Below are 21,499 nucleotides of genomic sequence, written 5' to 3'. Positions count from 1 at the left end.
AGAGACACCCCCACACCCCAGGCCCTTCTCCCAAATCCAAGGGAACCCCTCCAAACCCCACAGACACCTGGCCTGGATTCCTACAGGAATACTGGGTAACAACTCGGCTCCTTGAAACAGGATGGAAACAACCTCCAGGGGTGGGAATGTGTGCCCACTGTGCTTCCAGGCTGGGATCACCTGTGTGGGGCCCTGCCCTGGGAACGTGTCCTTAACAACTGCCAGGCATCTGGGCTGCAGCTGGAGCTGCGAAGCAAAGGGTTTAATTTAGTCCATGCAGGAGAACATCCCATCGTGTGGTACTCCTGCAAAGTGTGGGTGTTTGGAACAGAGCCTCTCCTTCAGCAGGCCAACGCTCCCAGATGGAAATTCACAGGGGTACGAGGCTGAGAAGTGAAGAGCAAAGCTGCTGGAAGGTAAAGCTCACAAAGAAAAAGATCCCCAGAAAAGAGTGCAGTTATTTTTATAACAAAGTTTCTAGCGGAAGTTTATGGACTCCAGGTGAGCCATGGAATAGTTTAGCAGTGTCAGAAACAGCACATCCACTCTTGGCCAGGAGTTAGGCTTAGAGTTAGCAGCTAACCCTAAAACTCTTCCCATGGCACTGGCAGTGGCTCCTGTCAGGATGTTTTACCCAGCAGAAATCCAAGGTGACCACAGGATGTGAAGTTATCTGGCTATAAAGTGAAACTTGCTTTATGGTTCCCATTTAACCTCCTGCTAACCAGGTGCAGCTGCCCTCCTGCCTGTGGCTGCCCTCTGACTGCTGGGTCTCAAAGGCTTTGTTACACCACAGGGATCCAGATGCTCATAGAATCTCTAGCACTGCTGTAGAAAACTGAATCTATGCCTTGTAAAAGTGTACCTTAGGTCAGCACTGACAGCTGTACATAACAAAGTGATTTTCTGACTGAATCAAAACTTTAGAAAACAGGAGACCTTACACTAATGAGAATTATTTATTAGAAATTGCAGTTGTTTTCCACTCCAATTCCCATGCCTAACACAGATACCTTTCCCCCTTTCAGTCCAAGAAGAAATCTTGATGAAAAACTGTGTTTCAAAGTCACTGTCACCCCTGCAGAGAGGCCTGGAGCTTTCCTTACCCCATCCCCAGGGGACTGTGAGCTGCCCTCCCCAGCAGCAGAGGCCACACGTGCCCTCCTCAGTTCAGAAGTCAAAGGTGCCCCTTGACAGAGCACAACCTTGTACGGTGTGGTATTCACATGCCCTCTGAACAGAGGGAGACTTTGCTTTCTCAGGATTTCTCCTGAGAGAATTTCTGAGAGCAGCAGAGAAAAGAGAATCAAAACAATTACTATCTCATTCCTTGTTCTTGTTTGTGCCCATGTGAAAATGTGGTCTGAATATTGTTTCCCCAAGGTGATTGCTTGATTGGATTCTGGTGATGGTGTTTTGGATTCATTGACCAATTGGACCCACGTGTGTGTTGGGACTCTCAGGAGAGAGTCATGGGTTTTCTAGTTAGTTAGTTGGTGACAGTTCTTGTTAGTGTAATACAGTGTAATATAATGTCCCTGACTGAAAGGCAAGATGTATTCCATTTGCCATCTCTATGGCAGTTGTCTTCTGTTCAGTGGGCAGTTTTCCTTATCTCTTCCACAACCAATCCTCTCTCAGGGGAGACACCTGCTGGTAACGGGCTACTGAATGTCACCGCGTGACTGATAAGAACAACAACATCCCATTGTGAGATGCTCCACCCAGAGGGTGTAAGGAAATGATACCAGGAGAAATTTTCTCCCAACACTTTAACAATCTCTTTAGGTCTGTCCCACCAGTTTTTGAAGGGTTCACATCCACTCTAAATACTAATGATATAATACAGTGGCTGGTGTTGCTGTTAAGCCTGTACTATTCGGCATTTAGAGACAAGGGAAGATTAACCTGGATAACCACCCTGACACCTGCCCCAGAACCTGGCACGGCACCAGAGACCAGGAATGTTGCTGTCCCAGAACCTGCCCCTGCCCCACAGCCCACCCCAGATACGAAGACCCAGATTGGGTGGGGGGTCTGGTGAAGGAGATGTGCAAGATGCTGAAGGAGTGCATTTCCTCAGCTGGTAAGAAGCCCTCCCCTTGCCTCAAAGAGAGAGAATCTAACAGTGCAGCTGTAGAGCCCACAGATGTTACAACTGTCCAGGTTCCAGCTGAACTGCAAAGGCAGCCACAGCCAGCAGCAGTTGCCCCTGTAGAAACAGGGATATCTAAGCTGAAATCAGAGCACTCAGACAGGGGAGGGCCCTCACAACCCATAGCAGACAAAACCAGGTTGGCCCCTGTGTTCCCCACTGAGAAGGTTCCATAGCTCTGCTGTGGGCAGCAATCCCATAGGCATGGTAAGGTGGGGGCAAGAAAGCCACACCAGAGCTCTGTCATTCCTCAGCTGCCTCTAAATACAACAGGGACTAGAAGGCAAGGCTGGGTTGACCCCTGTACTCACCACTGAGATACACCTGCTATGGGCAGCAGCCCCATGGGCACGGCAGATGGGGGTAAAAAAGCCATACCAGACCTCAGTGATCCCATTTGGTCCACTCCAAGTAAGTGTGTCTAAAGAACACCTGAGATGTTTTCCTTCCTTCTGTCTGTCCTTGACCATACCAACAGATGTTAGTGTGATTCGTTAAAAATCAGAACTGAAAAGGAGGTAATTTTTCAAGCCACATGACTCATAGGAAAGGAAAATTGTGGTTTGTTATAGATGAATGATGTGATGGGTGGCTCTCACAATTAAGAGATAGATATGACGTGTATATTAGGAGAATTTTTGTACATGTATAGTGCTGTTACTGTAATATGACCTCCCACAGTGCCCTTTCCCCTCCCCCTTGTGACAGCCTCAGCAGCCAGGGCATTTGGGGAGGGCTGGGTTATAACCAGGAGGGGCGACAGGAGAGCACCTGAGCTCCAGTCGAGATATAAGGAAGTGATCTGCACCAGTGCACGGCAGAGAAGGGTTCACTGACACAGCTTTGGGAGGGGCTGAGGGTATAAAAGGCAGAGAACCCATTTTGTAAATGTGCACATGGCTGATAGCCCCAGAGAACCCAGTGCTGTAATTTTTTCCTTAGTATTGTATGATATGGTTTAATGAACCTTTGAAATTTTGAAAGTGAGGGTCGTTCTCACATCTTCCAAGGACCATCCTAAAGTCTCAACTTCAGGCCAGTTTGTGATGATTTCCAGGAGTCCAGGGAAATTTGCATTCCCCAGTCGAGCTTGTTCTATAATGTTATAATTTACAAATATAGGTATTGGCTTTCACATTTATGTACATACTTTAGTTTTTCAAATTATTGACCACAAGAATCCCGATATACTACACATTGTAATTACTGTTTTTAATATAGTATAACCTGTTACTTTATGTATGCACCATATAGCTTCTATAAATAGAGGTGTAATAGATACTGTCTCAGAACGTAGAATAATAGAGACTATGAAATGCTGAAATTATTGTTTCATGTAACTAACTCAGAAAATGATGTAAAATAATTGATTTCCCATATTTGGAGACTTGCTTATCTGAAAGACACGGTAACAGAAACAGAAACAAGAACGCTGAAAAAAACCAATTATTGACCCTCATTATCAGGGAGTGAAAATACAACAAGATAGAACTACAAGAAAACATAAAATATATTGGTTTAAATAGACAAGATAGCATGAAGACAAGTCAAAGGTTAAAACCAAACAAAAGAATATGTTAATGCAAAGGAAAGTCATAATATATAAACATTTAAAATATTTATAAATAATTTATATGTCTATATTAAAGATATTTATAGAAAGTTTTATAAAAAGGGTGGATAGAGAGCTGTGTTTCTCACATATAATGAGAGCAATCCAGTCACTGCAGGCAGCACCAGTGGCAGGATGTACAGCAGAGACTTTTCCTCTGAACACCCAGCCCAGCGCTGGCACTGGGGATGAACAGGCACTGAGGTGACCCTGAGAGTCAGTGCAAGGCACAGGGTGCAGCTGAGGAAGGACAGCGCTGTGCTGGGCTCAGAGCTGGAGCTGGCACTGCCCAGCGTGGACAAGGTCCTTTCTGCAGCCCTGTCACAGGGCAGCTTGGGCCTTGCTGCAGACATACGGCCGCTCATTTGAGCACATCTCGCTCCTGAATCTGTTCTCAGCCAGGTACACACACTGGGAATTGCCAAGGACAGGAACCCTGCAGGGAGGAGCAGAGACAGCGCTGGTTCCCAGGGGAACACCTTGTGCCCCTGTCCCCCCAGGCCCTGCCCGGCTCCCCGGCACTCACCTGGAGCTGTAGCTGCTGCCGTCCCCCCAGTGCAGGCGCTCGCCCCGTCTGCGCAGCCCGATCCAGTAATCCACGTTCCCGCGGAGGCGGAAGAGCAAATCCTGCCCAGGAGAGAGGAGTGGGAGCTGCCCCGGCCCCTCGGGGGGACACGGGCCCGGGGCTGCCCCCGCACGCCGGGGCTCCTTCCCTGCAAGGCCCCGGCACAGGGCTGCACCCCCAGCCCTACGAGCACCCAGCCCGGCCCAGGAGCACCCCCAGGCTCCCCTCAGCCACCCCACACCGCCCACAGCCCCTCACTCACCATGGCCTCATCCTTGAGAATGGCCAGGGAGGCCTCGAGCTCGGAGCACCGTTCCTGAGCCTGCTCCCAGCTCCTGGAATCCCTTGACAAGTAGTAGCAGACCCCATTGGACCCAAACCAGCCATGGGGACAGCACTGCAAATTTGCAAGTGTAAATGGAACCTGTGGTGCTGGAGGGGGAAGAGGAGAAGGTCTGAGGATTCCCCTCTGCAGGGAGCAGGGACCCCGCTCTGCCCCGAGGGGCTGGGCCCAGCCTGCTGCCCCTCCCTTACCTGACTGCACAGCCAAGGCCACCCCCAAAGCCAGCACCAGCACCAGGAGCAGCAGAATCAGCACCGCCGTGAGCACGGGACGGGAGCTGAACCATTCACCTGGAGCAGGAAAGAGCTGCTGGCTGCCAGAACCAGACCCGGCCCTGCAATCTGCTCACCCCGTGCCCAGGGAGCACAGGAGGGACCCCTCAGCCACTGTGCCCCTCACTCAGCTGGCAGCCAGAGAGCCAAGAGCTGGGCACAGGCAGGGACACAGCTGTGGGGACAGCCAGGGACACAGCTGTGGGGACAGGCTGCAGCAGGAGACCTGCACAGCCTTGGGGGCAGCTGGGGCTCTTGGTTCCAGCCACTGCTGGGGCCCAGCAGAGCTCGAGGCCTCTTCCAGACATCGGGAAACAGCCACACACCTGCCAGCCCTGGCCCTGGGAGGTGACACTGTCCCCTCCCTAGAGGCAATAGTGGGGGGCCTTGCTCACCAGGGAATGTTCTGAGGTTCCTTTTCAGGACATTGCTGATTGCTGTTCCATTCTCCAGAGGCTCCTTCTGAAGCTCATGAACAGAGCAGAATTCACTCCTCCAGCTCACAGCCCTCATCTCTCTGCCGGGAACAAACAGCACCTTGCTCCCGACCCATCAGGAGTGCTGACAAAGCCTTTCGGAGATCGCCTCGGGAACAGCTTTACACCCTGAAAGGGACACGATGCGAGGTCACTGCTGGTCCCGGCCCCGCGGCACACCGAGGCTCAGCAGGGCGGTGCCGGCTCTGGCTGCGCTGTCCCCGCTCCCAGAGCTGCGGCAGCAGCTGCGGAGACAAGCGCAGCCTCCGGGAGCTCTGCGCTCCCCGCAGCCCCGGCCCCTGTGGCTCTGCAGCCGCTGCAGCCCAGCTCCGGGCGGCACAGCCGCTCTGGCTCCCTGCCTGTGGCCGTGAAGCGGCTCCTGGCACAGAGGCAGCGCCGAGAAGCCTCGGCCCGGAGCGGGCAGCGTGCGGCGCTTTCTGCCCCCGCTCGGCGCCCGCAGCGCTTCGGGCTCTGAGGCACGTTCAGCTTCATCCCGCGGCAGCCCCGAGCCGGGCACGGACACCTCCCGCCCGAGCAGCGGCCCCAGCCCGCAGCGAGCCCCGAGCTGGGGCACGACCGACCGCGGGTCCCACCTGGGCCGGAGCCGCCTCCGAGCTCCGCCGCCGCTCCGCTCCCGGACAGACCCAGCGGGCGCGGCCGCTGCCGCCGCACGGTGCCCGCGGTGTCTGTGCGGGAGGATTTTGGGAGTGTGGAGCCAAAGCGCCCGGGGCAGCAGCGGGGCGGGGAGGAGAGGAGCAGAGGGATGGAGCCTGTTAGGGAGTGAGTGAGCGAAAAGTGTTGGCAGCGAGCCCGAGGCAATCGGGAGGAGCCTGGCCGGGATCCGCGGCACTCAGGACGCGTTTACCGGGGTGTGCAATCACAGCTGGTGAGTGAGGCTGCCAGGGGAGGGACTTTGATAGTTGTTGTTTGTAACTGGAGACGGGCTGGAGGAATTAGTGTTGTTTGGAGGCGTCCTGTTCCATGGTGATGATGATGTCACAGTGTTCTCGATCTTTGGTGATATCAGGAGGAACATCAATACAATTTTTGTACTGGGCTTCAGGAGGGCAGACTTTGGCCTATTTGGGAGACTTATTCAGGAAACTCCTTGGGAATCAGCCCTAAAACCAAAGGAGTCCAGGAAAGGTGGCATGCTTCAAACCAGAGATCTTGAGGGCACAGGAACAGCCTGTCCCTGAGTGCCCAAAGATGAGTCAATGAGGCAAACGTGCAGCCTGGATGGGCAATGAGGTTTTGAAGGAACTTAGGAATAAAAGGAGGATGTATCATCTTTGGAAGGACGGTCAGGTCACTCAGTAAGTATTTAACAGGGTTGCCAGGGTTTGTAGAAAAAAAGCAGGTCTTACTTAATTTCTTTGCACCATAATATATTTGTAAAAGTATGTTCTTATTATCCTTTACAAATGTTGCCAAATTAAGTTCAAACTGAGCTTTGGCCTCCCTAGATTTTGTCATACATACCCTTGGTCCCATTTTTGCTCCCTTTGAACTCCTGGAGCCGCCTGCCCGCGGAGCCGGAGCCGCCGTGGGGCAGGGAAATGGTGCAGGGAATTCTGGCAGGGATTCTGGGGCTGGGCTGGGCCAGCAAAACCGCTCTGTGCCTCTCCTCCTGCCCCTGGGCAGGCACAGAACACAGCAGGGAAGGCTCCAGGGGCTCAGTAAAGGCAGCGAGAGATCTCTCACCCACCATGGGCATATCAGACCCAGACTGGGGAAATTGATTTTAGTTGAATTTATTATCAAACAGATTACAGCAAGGGAATTAGAAGTGTGCCAAATCCTAAAAATGCACCTTCCCCACACTGTTCTTTTTATTTCCTTCCTGGGCTTCTCTTTATGTTCGATTCTCTCTCTCCCTCCTCCCCACACAGTGGCACAGAGGGATGGGGGTGTTCTGGTTTGAAAGGCAGGGTTCTGCTAAGGAAGGGGGGAGCCTCCCTTGAAATGGAAAATGTAACCCGGCTCCCACCAAATTAGTATAATGTTGAGATGAAGTGGTTCTCAGACAAAGCGATGAGAATATAAATAACAATCGTTTATTAGTGTGAGAAACTACAAGACAGCACAGCCAATCATGACCCAGCCCCACGAGCAGACACAAACCCGGCCCGGCCCCGCTCGGCCGCGGGCACTTTCCCCGCGGCTGCAGTTCCAGAGAGTGAAAATACAAGAAGCAAGAACCACAAGAAAAACATACATTAGCTTAATCTACTAGGAAGCATGAAGACAAGCCAAAGGTTAAAACCAAGCAAAAAAACCTCTAAACTCAAGCATTTCAGTAAGCACAAAATCAAGAATATGCATATAGGCCTATACATAACAGTACAATAAAAAAATAGTTTAAGTAAGCCATACCCAAATAGCCAAGCACCTCAGCACAGAATTTTATCCCTTAAAAAACTTGTATAAAAACTTTAAAGAGTCAGCCATGTTTCAATAAGGACAATCCACTCACTGCAGGCAGCATCAGTGGCAGGATGTGTTGCAGAGACTTTTCCCCTGAGCACCCAGCCCAGCGCTGGCACTGGGGATGAACAGGCACTGAGGTGACCCTGAGAGTCAGTGCAAGGCACAGGGTGCAGCTGAGGAAGGACAGCGCTGTGCTGGGCTCAGAGCTGGAGCTGGCACTGCCCAGCGTGGACAAGGTCCTTTCTGCAGCCCTGTCACAGGGCAGCTTGGGCCTTGCTGCAGACATACGGCCGCTCATTTGAGCAGTTCTCACTCCTCAATCTGTTCTCAGCCAGGTACACACACTGGGAACTGCCAAAGACAGGAAAGCTGCAGGGAGGAACAGAGATAGCGCTGGTTCCCAGGGGAACACCTTGTGCCCCTGTCCCCCCAGGCCCTGCCCAGCTCCCCGGCACTCACCTGGAGCTGTAGCTGCTGCCGTCCCCCCAGTGCAGGCGCTCGCCCCGTCTGCGCAGCCCGATCCAGTAATCCACGTTCCCGCGGAGGCGGAAGAGCAAATCCTGCCCAGGAGAGAGGAGTGGGAGCTGCCCCGGCCCCTCGGGGGGACACGGGCCCGGGGCTGCCCCCGCACGCCGGGGCTCCTTCCCTGCAAGGCCCCGGCACAGGGCTGCACCCCCAGCCCTACGAGCACCCAGCCCGGCCCAGGAGCACCCCCAGGCTCCCCTCAGCCACCCCACACCGCCCACAGCCCCTCACTCACCATGGCCTCATCCTTGAGAATGGCCAGGGAGGCCCCGAGCTCGGAGCACCGTTCCTGAGCCTGCTCCCAGCTCCTGGAATCCCTTGACAAATAGTAGCAGACCCCATTGGACCCAACCCAGCCCTGGGGACAGCACTGCAAATTTGCAAGTGTAAATGGAACCTGTGGTGCTGGAGGGGGAAGAGGAGAAGGTCTGGGGATTCCCCTCTGCAGGGAGCAGGGACCCCGCTCTGCCCCGAGGGGCTGGGCCCAGCCTGCTGCCCCTCCCTTACCTGACTGCACAGCCAAGGCCACCCCCAAAGCCAGCACCAGCACCAGGAGCAGCAGAATCAGCACCGCCGTGAGCACGGGATGGGAGCTGAACCATTCACCTGGAGCAGGAAAGAGCTGCTGGCTGCCAGAACCAGACCCGGCCCTGCAATCTGCTCACCCCGTGCCCAGGGAGCACAGGAGGGACCCCTCAGCCACTGTGCCCCTCACTCAGCTGGCAGCCAGAGAGCCAAGAGCTGGGCACAGGCAGGGACACAGCTGTGGGGACAGCCAGGGACACAGCTGTGGGGACAGCCAGGGACACAGCTGTGGGGACAGCCAGGGACACAGCTGTGGGGACAGGCTGCAGCAGGAGACCTGCACAGCCTTGGGGGCAGCCGGGGCTCTTGGTTCCAGCCACTGCTGGGGCCCAGCAGAGCTCGAGGCCTCTTCCAGACATCGGGAAACAGCCACACACCTGCCAGCCCTGGCCCTGGGAGGTGACACTGTCCCCTGCCTAGAGGCCATAGGGGTGGCCCAGCACTCACCCAGGAATCTTCTGAGTGGATTCGCTGTTGCTGACCTCTTCTCCAGGGACTCATTCACCCCGCCATGGGTGGTGCAGAATTCACTCCCCTCCAGCTCACAGCCCTCATCTCTCTGCCAGGAACAAACAGCACCTTGCTCCCGAGACATCAGGAGTGCTGACAAAGCCTTTCGGAGATCGCCTCGGGAACAGCTTTACACCCTGAAAGGGACACGATGCGAGGTCGCTGCTGGTCCCGGCCCCGCGGCACACCGAGGCTCAGCAGGGCGGTGCCGGCTCTGGCTGCGCTGTCCCCGCTCCCAGAGCTGCGGCAGCAGCTGCGGAGACAAGCGCAGCCTCCGGGAGCTCTGCGCTCCCCGCAGCCCCGGCCCCTGTGGCTCTGCAGCCGCTGCAGCCCAGCTCCGGGCGGCACAGCCGCTCTGGCTCCCTGCCTGTGGCCGTGAAGCGGCTCCTGGCACAGAGGCAGCGCCGAGAAGCCTCGGCCCGGAGCGGGCAGCGTGCGGCGCTTTCTGCCCCCGCTCGGCGCCCGCAGCGCTTCGGGCTCTGAGGCACGTTCAGCTTCATCCCGCGGCAGCCCCGAGCCGGGCACGGACACCTCCCGCCCGAGCAGCGGCCCCAGCCCGCAGCGAGCCCCGAGCTGGGGCACGACCGACCGCGGGTCCCACCTGGGCCGGAGCCGCCTCCGAGCTCCGCCGCCGCCCCGCCGGGCTCCGGTGCCGCCGCCGCTCCGGTGCCGGACAGACCCAGCGGGCACGGCCGCAGCCGCCGCACGGTGCCCGCGGTGTCGGTGCGGGAGGATTTTGGGCGTGTGGAACAAACAGCGCCCGGGGCAGCAGCGGGGCGGGGAGGAGAGGAGCAGAGGGATGGAGCCTGTTTGGAAGTGACTGCACGAAGAGCGTTCGGCAGCGAGCCCGAGGCAATCGGGAGGAGCCTGGCCGGGATCCGATCCGCGGCACTCAGAACGCGTTTCCGGGGTCTGCAGTAACAGCTGGCGAGTGAGGCCGCCACAGGAGGGACTTTGATAGTTGTTGTTTAACTGGAGACGGGCTGGAGGGAGATGTGTTGTTTGGAGGCCTCCTGTGCCATGGTGATCATGATACCACAGTGTTCTCGATATTTCGTGATATCAGGAGGAACATCAGTACAAATTTTGTACTGGGCTTCGGGACGGCACACTTTGGCCTATTTGGGAGATTTACTCAGAAAGTTCCTTGGGAATCAGCCCTTAAAACCAAAGGAGTCCGGGAAAGGTGGCATGCTTCAAACCAGAGATCTTGAGGGCACAGGAACAGCCTGTCCCTGAGTGCCCAAAGATGAGTCAATGAGGCAAATGTGCAGCCTGCATGGGCAATGAGGTTTTGAAGGAATTTAGGAATAAAAGTAGGTCATGTCAGCTTTGGAAGGATGGTCAGTGTCTTGGTTTGAAAAGACAGGAGTCTGAGAAGGAAGGAAAGAGCCTCCTGTGAAATGGAAAAGGTAAACCCCCTCTCTCTGAATTACCACAATTTCAAAATTAAAAGGCTCTCAGGCAAAGATATGGGAATGAGAATAACAGTTCTTTACTAGGAGAAAAATTAAATTTTATAAAAATATAATTAGTACAAACAAAACTACTGATAGAGTCAGAAACCTGACACCCTGAGGAGTCAGGGTGTTGGTAATAGTCCAGTTAAATGCTGGCTGTTCCTCCTGGAGTGGCAGATGAAATGCTGCTGAAGTGGTGATCCTGTAGAAGGGTGGAGTTTTCTCTGAAGGTCTGGTGATAGAGCAGATAGGCCTGGTCTTCTTCTGGGGATTTGGCGGGGAAGAAGCTGCTCCTCTGGGAATCCAGCAAAGGGGCTGCTCTGATGTCCCAAAAAATGCTGATTTTATGCAGGTAAGGATGCTTGGCTCCTCCCTCTGGGTGGAGCATCTCACCATGGGATGATGAAACTTTCCCAGTCATGCAGTGAGTCATTCCATGGCCCATTAACAGAAGAGATCCCCGAGGGAAACATTGTTCTTGGAAGGGATAAGAAACCTGCCCAACCTCCAACAGATGGCAAATGGAAAACATGCTTATCTTACAAGCCAGGACAAACACAAGCATATTTATGTCAGCTATTTATAAGTTTAAGTTAACAACAGAAATATAAACTATATATTTTTAGCAAAGTTACTTTAACACGACAAATATAGAATCCATTTTAATATTTACAAAAATCCAATACTATAATATAGATCTATAACACAGTGTTAATTTTTAACACTTCACCTGAAATCATTGTTTTCCAGTTGATTTTGGTGTTGAAACCATTCAGTGTAGCTGCTCTTCATACAAAGAAACCTTTAGACATGTTTAATCTTACTGCCAGTAGAAGAGAATTTTCAGTAATTTCTGCAGTTTGTAGTAGTAGTCTTAGTATTTCTGTGCTTCAGCAGTGTTCATCCAGCCACACTTCATGGAAAAACAGAATTCCCAAAACCCAAATGTTTCAAGTTTGATGAAAAGTGTTTCTCTATTTTATGTTCTTTTGTATGTCAGAGAAGATTTGGATTTAAAAGATGAAAATCTGCCTCTGTTAAAAAAAAAAAAAAAAAAGAGTAATTTTACTGCTGTGGAACCCCAATTTTACCTCAGATGTCTATGATTCCTTTTTTTTAATTTTTCCCCCTGAATATTAATGAAATTTTCAGCACAAACTGGGCTTTGTGGGAAATGCTGTTGGGTGCCCACAAGAAAAGTTCCTCATGTTAGCGGCTCAGAGCATGGTGAGGTTTCAGCATTTCCTCCTGTCAGGTGGGATCTGAAGGCCCTGAGGTGGCCTTGTCTCCTCAGAGATTTCCTGCCCTGAGGAAGCAAAGGCTGATTGAATGTGCCTGATCCTCTCCTGTCTAATGGGGAGGAGCAGCAAACAGCAGAGCTGGAATCACCTTCTCTGCTCCTGATTTCTCCTGCCAGCAGATCTCTTGGCTCTGCCAGGCCCAGAAGTCACTTTTCCTTTGGGATGGATGGCCTGAAGGCACCCAGGTGCTGCAGGGCAGCCCTGCTTCAGAAATCCTTTTGCCTTGGAAGCATCCTTCTACCTAAGAGCTGGATTTGGAAATAGATGTAGTGAGGCCAGGGAGCTAACTCAGAAATGTCAGTAGGATCCCAAAGAAAAAGATCCCCACAAAGGAGTGCAGTTATTTTTATAACAAAGTTTCTAGCAGAAGTTTCTGGGCTCCAGGTGAACCATGGAATAGTTTAGCAGTGTCAGAAACAGCACATCCACTCTTGGCCAGGAGCTCCCAGCTCTTCCCATGGCACTGGCAGTGGTTTCTGTCAGGATGTTTTACCCAGCAGAAACCAAGGTAACCACGGGATGTGACTTTATCTGCCTATACAGTGAAACTTGCTTTATGGTTCCCATTTAACCTCCTGCTAACCAGGTGCAGCTGCCTTCCTGCCTGTGGCTGCCCTCTCACAACTGGGTCTCAAAATCCAGAGATAAACTGCAGGGACTGTTACACCACAGGGACTCATTTGCTCATAGAATCTCTAGCACTCCGGTAGAAAACTAAATATTTGCCTTGTAAAAGACAAATATTAAGTCAACACTGACAGCTGTACATCAGAAAAAGATTTTCTGTTAGGCTGAACAAAAACTTCTTTAGAAAACAGACTGTACATTGATGAGAATTATTTATTAGCAATTACAGTTGTTTTCTGTGAAAACTGCCATTCACTTGTGTTAAAATTTTAGAAGTTTAATAGTAATGAAAATAGTAAGGAAAATAGTAATAAAAATTAGGACAATACGAGGCAATAAAAAGCAAAGAACTACAGAGGTCTGGATGCCTTGCACTCTGCCTCAAAGCACGCCTTGCTAACACAGGATTACCCCTCAGAGCAATAACCTCTTGCATATTCATATATCTCATACATGATTCAAACATTCCTTTCAAACTGGGGTGTTTCTGCTTAGTTTTAGCTTCCCCCCCATCTTGTGAATCAATTTTCTTGGCTCCTCGAAGTCTGAGTGTTCCAGATAAGCAGGCAATAATTCTCTTGGAATTTTGGTGTTTTGTTGCTGTTATCTCTACCTTAATAGGATAATGCAAAGAATCTCATGATTATCTTTTCCATTTCTTACACCTGTTACAAAAAGTATCTTACATCACATATTTTAATATTATGCTATACCTAAAGACAATATTTACCACACTACTTAAAAAAGATTAATAGCACTACTACTTAAAAAGAGATTAATACAGCATAACTTTCCAACATAACACATATAGTATTAATACTTGTGAAAAGCCAATCATATAATGTGCATCTGTGACATTTTCCACTAAAACTTCCATGCATAACACAGACCGCTTTCAGTCCGAGATGAAATCTTGATAAAAACCTTGGTTTCAAAGTCACTGTCCCCCCTGCAGAGAGGCCTGGAGCTTTCCTTACCCCATCCCCAGGGGACTGTGAGCTGCCCTCCCCAGCAGCAGAGGCCACACGTGCCCTCCTCAGTTCAGAAGTCAAAGGTGCCCCTTGACAGAGCACGAGCTCCTAAGGCACTGGGGTAAGGAGTTGTCAGTTCCCAGCCCAGCATCCCATGGTGATGTGAGGGTGAAAAATGCCACGCGTGCTGTGCACTAGCAGCGATCCTCAATCCATCTTTCCAGCGCTCTCCTTGGAGCTGCTCAGGCTCCTGGGGAAGACAGGCCAGCCAAACGTGCTCAGTCTGGCCCTTGCAGGGTGAGGGGCAAGAAGCAAGAATGCAGCGTGGTCTCTTTGACCTTTCCTGTAGCAGGATTTCTGAGAGAGACAGGACACGATTTATATTTGGAGTGAAGGTGGAGCTACCCCAGCCTAGGCCTCAGTCACGGCCTCAGTGAGGCCTTTGAAGCCTCTGGCACAGTTGGAAATTAGTCTGTGCACAGTTAGCAATTATGTTAAGGTGTAAGCAGAGAGCAATGGGCTTTCTGGGTGGGAATTAGTATATATAGGTCTGCAGTGTGAAACTTTAACCACCTTAAGACAAAGACAAACAATGTTTGCTTGCCAAGGAGAGTGGGCTCACAATTGTAAACTATATTCAAGTGTATATAAACGGCCATCTTATAAACAATAAACAGAGAACGTTTGATTAACCCAATTGTTTCGGATCTATGTCTGTCCTGTCTAGCCTGACGATTAATACGAGGTCTCTTGCATTATCTGGCACCACGAACAAGGGACTCGGAAGACTCCAATGAGTTCCCAAATCACCTTCATGGCAACGGGGGACTGTCCCCAAATCGTGTAAAAAACAGGACGGGGGACACAGATGGCTCTGGATACACGGCTCCATGCATCCCACTGCTGTTCCACCTCGAAAAACAGAAAAAAAAAAAAAATACACACACACACACACACACACATACACTTGTGCTTGTGTATGTGTCACTGCCCAGCTCTGCTGGTTGGAGCTGCCCCTGCCTCCCTGTGTGCGCTCTGCTCTCGTAAGGAGAAGAATTTGCCTCAATGTATAAGTTTCCCAAAAGGGGGATGTAAAGTTTTGTGCAGTGATTTCCATCAAATTTAATAGTGCTGCAGTTCCCATTAAATCCCCATAAACAGGGGTATCTGCAGTCACTGTGATCCACTGCTGTTCCAACCCACGCTCCCCAAAAACTGCTGCCATCAGAACGGGGCGCTAGGCCAAGTGCTAAACCTCTCTGGGACTGTGGTGCTTCCTAGGCCGGGCAGTTCCCTTGTGCCAGCAGCGGTGGGTAACCACTGTAAGGCTCCATTACCCTCTCAAATAATGAAACACACGAGGCTGTGCTGTGGACGTTGCCTTCAGTGCTCAGCCCTCAGTGGGGAGGGCCCTTTCAGGTGCTGCTCACCACTGAATGGGCTGTGCCAAGCGCAGAGCGAGAGCGGCTCACGCCAACAGAATGAAAGGCTGGGGAAAGAACCCAGAGAATAGACTACAGCATCCAGACTGGGTCAGAGATAACCAGAGAAGCTCAAGGATGTCCCAAAAGTGGAGTCCAGCTCCCACCAGCTTGAAGATGAACTCACACTTTAGGTGGGGAGTTTGAACTGTATCGTTTATTAATGGAATTGTCCTGTTTTGATAGATGAGAATTACAAGCATCTGTTGAAGGGAAGTACACAGGGAACCGTAAGAGGACCAAAAAGTAAAGTAAAACGAGAAATAGAGGACAAGACCAGGTTGGCCCCTGTGTTCCCCACTGAGAAGGTTCCATAGCTCTGCTGTGGGCAGAAAATTAGGAGAAATGCAGTTTCCTGCTCAATTTCCCTCAACAGAGACAATTCTGGGGCCTTTGGACAACTTTCTCATCTCTGAAGGTCCCTTCAAATGGAGGGTCCCCCTCGATGGAACTCTTACAATGGCACATAAAGAGGTTCCTTCTCAAGGGAAGCCCTTTAAGACCAGGGACAGCCGTGTTTGCCCTCAATTGGAACCTGAAGATGATGAAAATGAGTCGCTTTTCCTCAATTCAAACAGCACCATTCAAACCCCTTCCATTTAAACACGAAAATAATGGAAAACAGTGATTGCCTGCCTACTGAGGCACCCAAAATGATGAAAAATATCTATTTTCCTTCACCCAAAATGATGAAAAAGGTGCATTTTCCTTCAGCTGAGACCCTTCAAATCACAGGTGACTGGGGATCCTCCCCAGTCAGACACAATTACAGAAAAGCTTTCCTCCCTCAATTTCAATCCCTTTTCTCCTTTAACCCCCCTTTTTTGGGGGGGCACTGGGGAGGCACTGGGGGCACTTCCCCTTCCTCACTGGTCACACCGGGGGCTGCTGCACCTTGCAGAGTGCTGAGGAGTTCCCTTCCAGTTCGCTGCCCGTGTCCCATTCCTGGCAAGCAGCGGGAGGGATGCTGAGAGCACTGGGCAGGAACTGGGAGCGCTGTTCCTTCCCAGAGCTCCTAAATCCCTCCCAGTGCTCCTTCTTGTTCACTGCCGCTGCTGCCACTCTCCCTCCCAGCTCCCTCCTGGCATTCCCTGTGCTCCCAGTTCCCTCCCAGTGTTCCAGGATCTCTTCCAGTGCTCCCAGCGGCAAAGCACTGGGGGCACTGCGTGGTCTGCTCCTGAAGAGGCGAGACTTGAGCTGTTGGGAGGGAAATCCCCGCTGGGAAAAGCATTCCCTGGAGAGGAAGGTGTCTCCCCTGTCTGACCACAGAGGGAGCCGAGTCTCCGCTGTTAACTCCAAAACGTTCCAGCTCCGAGTCCGACTGCCCGAAATTGGACTGGCCCCACTTCCCAGCACACTACTGAGAGCTCACACGGCTGAGGGGGCAGCGCAGATTAAATCATGAACGCTCCTGGTACTGCTTTAGCTCTGAACTACACACTGCCACAGAGGAACACAACCCTGAAAGAGGATGGGTTTCTCTTGCTGGCACAAGAGGAGAGGGAGAAGTCTGACAGGAATGTTCTTCATCATTCTGCCCAGGCTGTGTCAAACACTGCAGCTCCTGCACTTCGGGAAATAACAGGGGGCTTCTAAGAAGTGACTTCAATGTCAGTGAGCATGTTTTCATGGATTAATCCTGCACAGGAAAGCAGTCCTCACACCCTACTGCTCTTTGCATCACCCAAAGAGTTTGGAGGCTGCTGCCTGGTGAGCTCCTGAGTTGTATCTTCCTTGTCAATCTTATCAGCCCCTTGTTTAATTGTAAAAACATAAATGAAATGCAGTGAGCACTGAGGTCTCAGGTCTTGCATATCTCTTCCAAAGAAAGGGAAAAAAGAGTGTGTCTCCCAAACTACAGGGTTTTAAATTTTATGTTAACTACATATACTTTTAAAGGGAAAAGAGGAAGAGTAAAATATCAATTACTCTGCCAGTGGTGCTCCAGCCTATTTCTGTTCCCTTCTTTCCCTTGTAGCTTCTCTAAGAATATTATAAAAAACCCCAAAAACAACAACAAACTAATAGTCCATTGAATTTAAGCTGAAGGAGAAGCAATCTGGCTGCAGGCTTGTGGCACTCCATTGCCTGAGTTCCTGGAAGGAGTTCACCCCCTCTGCAGTTAGAAGCCAGATCTCAAAGTACCGGGCATCAGCTTCACGCTTTACATTTAACTTTAAGAAAAGCTGCTGAGGAGGGCCACGCCCATGCACATCTGTGCGACTTTCTGTTCAGATCTCTAAATTCAACCTGCTGCCAGGATTATTCTTTGAGCCTTGGAGAAAGGCTTTAAAGCAGCACAGAGCTAGTTAAGCACCAACAACTTCATCAAAAATGCAAATCAGTAGCCTTGGCAGAGCCTGAGTTTAAGACCTGATTTAAAACTGAATTAAAGAGCAGTTGCATTGCCAATTGATGAGATTAGGAATGTTTCCTTAGCAGTTGTTGAGATGACAAAGTAAGAAGAGGATGCAGCAGTGGAAAGAATGGGAAAACCTTCATTTGCACAGTGGTTTTTAACCATCATGGTCACATCTCAAGGACTTGTAGAAACCATTCTAATCTCAAAAAGGAAAAATTCCTGGATATTTTTCACTTCAGCAAGAGCCCAAGGATGCCCTCAGCAGCAGGGGACTGGGAGAACTGCAGGGCTGGTTTCCGGAGCAGAGGGAGCAGGGTGTGCTCCTCAAAGGCAGACCTTCACCCACAGCAGCCAGAAGGTGGAAACACAAGGATACAGCAAAGCCTTAAGTGGGGAACGGGTTATCAAGTGTTTTCTAAGGAAAGAACAAGTTCTGGGAAACAGGACCGGGAAGGTGAGAGAGAAGGGAAAAGGGAGCGAGCCCGAGGCAATGGGGAGGAGCCTGGCCGGGATCCGCGGCACTCAGGACGCGTTTCTGGGGTCTGCAGTCACAGCTGGTGAGTGAGGCCACCACGGGAGGGACTTTGTTCGATCTGTGGTTTGTGAATGGAGATGTGCTGGAGGGAGATGTGCTGGTTGGAGGCCTTCTGCAGCATGGTGATCATGAAATTACAGTGTTCTCGATCTTTGGTGATATCAGGAGGAACATCAATAAAATTTTTGTACTGGGCTTCAGGAGGGCAGACTTTGGCCTATTTGGGAGACTTATTCAGGAAACTCCTTGGGAATCAGCCCTAAAACCAATGGAGTCCAGGAAAGGTGGCATGCTTCAAACCAGAGATCTTGAGGGAACCAGGAACAGCCTGTCCCTGAGTGCCCAAAGATGAGTCAATGAGGCAAACGTGCAGCCTGGATGGGCAATGAGGTTTTGAAGGAACTTAGGAATAAAAGGAGGATGTATCATCTTTGGAAGGACAGTCAGGTCACTCAGTAAGTATTTAACAGGGTTGCCAGGGTTTGTAGGAAAAAAGCAGGTCTTACTTAATTTCTTTGCACCATAATATATTTGTAAAAGTATGGTCTTATTATCCTTTACAAATGTTGCCAAATTAAGTTCAAACTGAGCTTTGGCCTCCCTAGATTTTGTCCTACATACCCTTGGTCCCATTTTTGCTCCCTTTGAACTCCTGGAGCCGCCTGCCCGTGGAGCCGGAGCCGCCGTGGGGCCGGGAAATGGTGCAGGGAATTCTGGCGGGGGTTCTGGGGCTGGGCTGGGCCGGGCCAGGTGCCCGGGGCCAGCAAAACCTCTCTGTGCCTCTCCTCCTGCCCCTGGGCAGGCACAGAACACAGCAGGGAAGGCTCCAGGGGCTCAGTAAAGGCAGGGAGAGATCTCTCACCCACCATGGGCGTAAAAGGTCCAGATTGGGGAAATTGATTTTAATTGAATTTATTATCAAACAAATCAGAGCAAGGGAATGAGAAGTGTGCCAAGTCCTAAAAATGCACCTTCCTCACGCTGTTCTCTCCTTCCTGGGCTTCTCTTTATGCTCGATTCTCTCTCTCCCTCCTCCCCACACAGTGGCACAGAGGGATGGGGGTGTTCTGGTTTGAAAGGCAGGGTTCTGCTAAGGAAGGGGGGAGCCTCCCTTGCAATGGAAAATATAACCCTGCTCCTACCAAATTAGTATAATGTTGAGATGAAGTGGACCTCAGACAAAGCGATGAGAATATAACTAACAATCGTTTATTAGTGTCAGAAACTACAAGACAGCACAGCCAAGCGTGACCCGGCACCGAGCGGGGGGGACAGGGCCAGGAGAGGCGAGCCCAGGGCCCGGCACCGAGCGGGGGGACAGGGCCCGCTGGCACCGGGGTAATGAGGGCCCCGTTCGGGGGCTGCTCCACAAGCACAGGCTCATCCCACAGCAGAGCAAGCGGCTCTGGGCTAGGTTTGCCCTGACAGTCCCTGCAAACTGTCCCCAAGCCCACCCTACAAACTGACATCAGGAACCTGGAGTGCCAAGTTTTCTTTCACAGGGAAATATGCCGGCGTTTGTGTTCAAGGGCCTGTGGCACTGAGTGTGAGGCCGCCTCCTGAAATTCCGAACGGCGCAGGATGTGCCCCAGACCCAACCTGCCACCGCCTCGAACTTGTGCTGCCCTGACAGTCCCAAAGGAACCCTGCAAACTGACATCAGGAACCTGGGGTGATGAGTTTTCTTTCACACGGAAAAGGGCCGGTGTTTGTGTTCAGGGGACTGTGGCCCTGAAGGGGTGGTTGGCTCCTAGAATTCTGGAAGGTGAAGGATGTGTCCCAGACCCTACCTGCCACCACCTGGAACTCCTGCTGCCCTGACAGTCCCAAGGACACCCTGCTAACTTGACCTGAGGAATGTGGGCTGCTCAGCTTTGTTTCACAGGGAAAATGGCTGGCCTTCTAGGTCAAAGGTCTGTTGCCCTGAGTGGGCAACCAATTTCCAAAAATCCAAACGGTGAAGGATGTGTCCCAGACCCTACCTGCCACCACCTCAGACATGGGCTGCCCTGACAGTCCCAAGCACACCCTGCAAACTGACATCAGGAATCTGGGGTGGCAAGGTTTGTTTCACAGGGAAAAGGCCAGGGTTCTTGGTACAGGACCTGCCCATGGTGTATCCATTGAGGAGATACTTTTAATATATCACTACTTTATTCTTTAACTCCATCCAGCCTCTCTTCTAGGTCAGCCTTCTCAAGGCATCATGAGCACTCAGAGATCAAACAAGTTGTGTCATGGGGTTTGCTTACTTCAGTTGCTGCTGGCAGGTGTCTGCTGGCACCTGTTATAGATCAACGTGAGTTTTATGCCTTGCTCCTTTTGGGAAGTAGGTGGAATGCTGCTCTCAAGCTGCTAACCAAAAAGTTATATCTGATTAATCAGATGAGTGCTAACATTCTATATACTGCTGATTAGTAATGTCTATGAGCAATTAGGCTGTAATGCCCCAGCTGGCAGCTCCTCAGTGCTGGGTCTTGCTGTAAATCCCTAAAAGCAGAGGGGTCTCAGTGATTTATACAAGCCAAGTGTTCCCAAAGAGGATTCAGTGAAGGGATGTGTTCTTGAGAGAAATATGTTGTTGCTCTGTGTTCTTCTGCCTACCTGGTACCTTTTCCATGGGAAAGCCCTGCTGTGTTTTGGTGAGGAAGCCGCTGTCAAGAATTGCCTGTTCCTTTTTCTAGGTCACTTGCCTTTATGGAGCATGTCCTGTCTTGACTGCAGTGAGTGTCCTTCAGGCTTCAAACAGATTTCTTAGGTACATGCAAGTGAGGACAATGTCCCTCACCTTGTTTTTCTGTCCTGCTCAGGGCTGGGTACTGCCTATCATCACTCCTAGTAGCTTAACATCAGTAATGGAGGCCACCAATGTTGTTTCATAACTAAGTCAAAAGGGTCTGGATTGAGGATTTTATAAAACAGTTTAAAATGTAATGCTTCTCCAAAGATGTGATGTGAGTTTTATCTTGTAGTTGTTCTAGCTCTATTAAAAAATCCCCTATTTGAGTAGATTGAAAATACTTTTTCTCTTACTGGTAACTAAAATACCAGGGAGGGTGTTTGTACATGCCACCATGACCTGAAGGAATCCCCTCCCAACCTCCTGAAGTAAAAGTAACCCAAGCAAACACAGTGTGTCTCAAAGGTGTGAAAGCCTTACTTTTTTACTTGCTGCTCAGGTGTCAGGACTGCAGATTTTTACCACTGCTCTCCTGCATTCGTGGCAGCCAGGGACACATCCCTGTCCCCCTTCAAGCACCTGGCTTTGCAATCTTGGCATCTGAGCTGT

The 21,499-nt window shown here is 51.2% G+C and overlaps 2 protein-coding genes across 2 annotated transcripts; both read right to left on the bottom strand.

The window, feature by feature from the left end:
- Positions 1-3,343: 3,343 nt before the first annotated feature.
- LOC105760408 (C-type lectin domain family 2 member B) lies at positions 3,344-5,470 on the bottom strand. Its single transcript, XM_072930845.1, has 5 exons — positions 5,343-5,470; positions 4,867-4,965; positions 4,595-4,764; positions 4,294-4,394; positions 3,344-4,203 (listed from the first exon to the last, which is right to left on the bottom strand). Exons 1-5 carry the CDS (start codon positions 5,458-5,460, stop codon positions 4,089-4,091), a joined length of 603 nt encoding a protein of 200 aa, XP_072786946.1. The 5' UTR covers positions 5,461-5,470; the 3' UTR covers positions 3,344-4,088.
- A 1,988-nt stretch (positions 5,471-7,458) lies between these two features.
- On the bottom strand, positions 7,459-13,843 carry LOC140680262 (early activation antigen CD69-like). Its single transcript, XM_072930781.1, has 6 exons — positions 13,839-13,843; positions 10,075-10,385; positions 8,886-8,984; positions 8,614-8,783; positions 8,313-8,413; positions 7,459-8,222 (listed from the first exon to the last, which is right to left on the bottom strand). Exons 1-6 carry the CDS (start codon positions 13,841-13,843, stop codon positions 8,108-8,110), a joined length of 801 nt encoding a protein of 266 aa, XP_072786882.1. The 3' UTR covers positions 7,459-8,107.
- Positions 13,844-21,499: the final 7,656 nt, after the last annotated feature.

This window comes from Taeniopygia guttata, chromosome 6, assembly GCF_048771995.1.
Source record: "Taeniopygia guttata chromosome 6, bTaeGut7.mat, whole genome shotgun sequence".
Classification (NCBI taxonomy): domain Eukaryota; kingdom Metazoa; phylum Chordata; class Aves; order Passeriformes; family Estrildidae; genus Taeniopygia; species Taeniopygia guttata.
Note: the sequence above shows the minus strand (reverse complement) of the source record. Positions and strands in the feature narration are given on the sequence as shown.

What these genes read in the sequence shown, in the direction of transcription:
- LOC105760408 (XM_072930845.1), bottom strand. Translation starts at nt 5,460, where the DNA reads ATGAGGGCTGTGAGCTGGAGGAGTGAATTCTGCTCTGTTCATGAGCTT. An exon ending in GAACCTCAGAACATTCCCTG is followed by an intron (nt 4,966 to 5,342) that starts GTGAGCAAGGCC and finishes TTCCTGCTCCAG; the next exon opens with GTGAATGGTTCAGCTCCCGT. An exon ending in GGCAGCAGCTACAGCTCCAG is followed by an intron (nt 4,204 to 4,293) that starts GTGAGTGCCGGG and finishes TCCTCCCTGCAG; the next exon opens with GGTTCCTGTCCTTGGCAATT.
- LOC140680262 (XM_072930781.1), bottom strand. An exon ending in GGCCTTGGCTGTGCAGTCAG is followed by an intron (nt 8,784 to 8,885) that starts GTAAGGGAGGGG and finishes TTCCCCCTCCAG; the next exon opens with CACCACAGGTTCCATTTACA. An exon ending in GGCAGCAGCTACAGCTCCAG is followed by an intron (nt 8,223 to 8,312) that starts GTGAGTGCCGGG and finishes TCCTCCCTGCAG; the next exon opens with CTTTCCTGTCTTTGGCAGTT.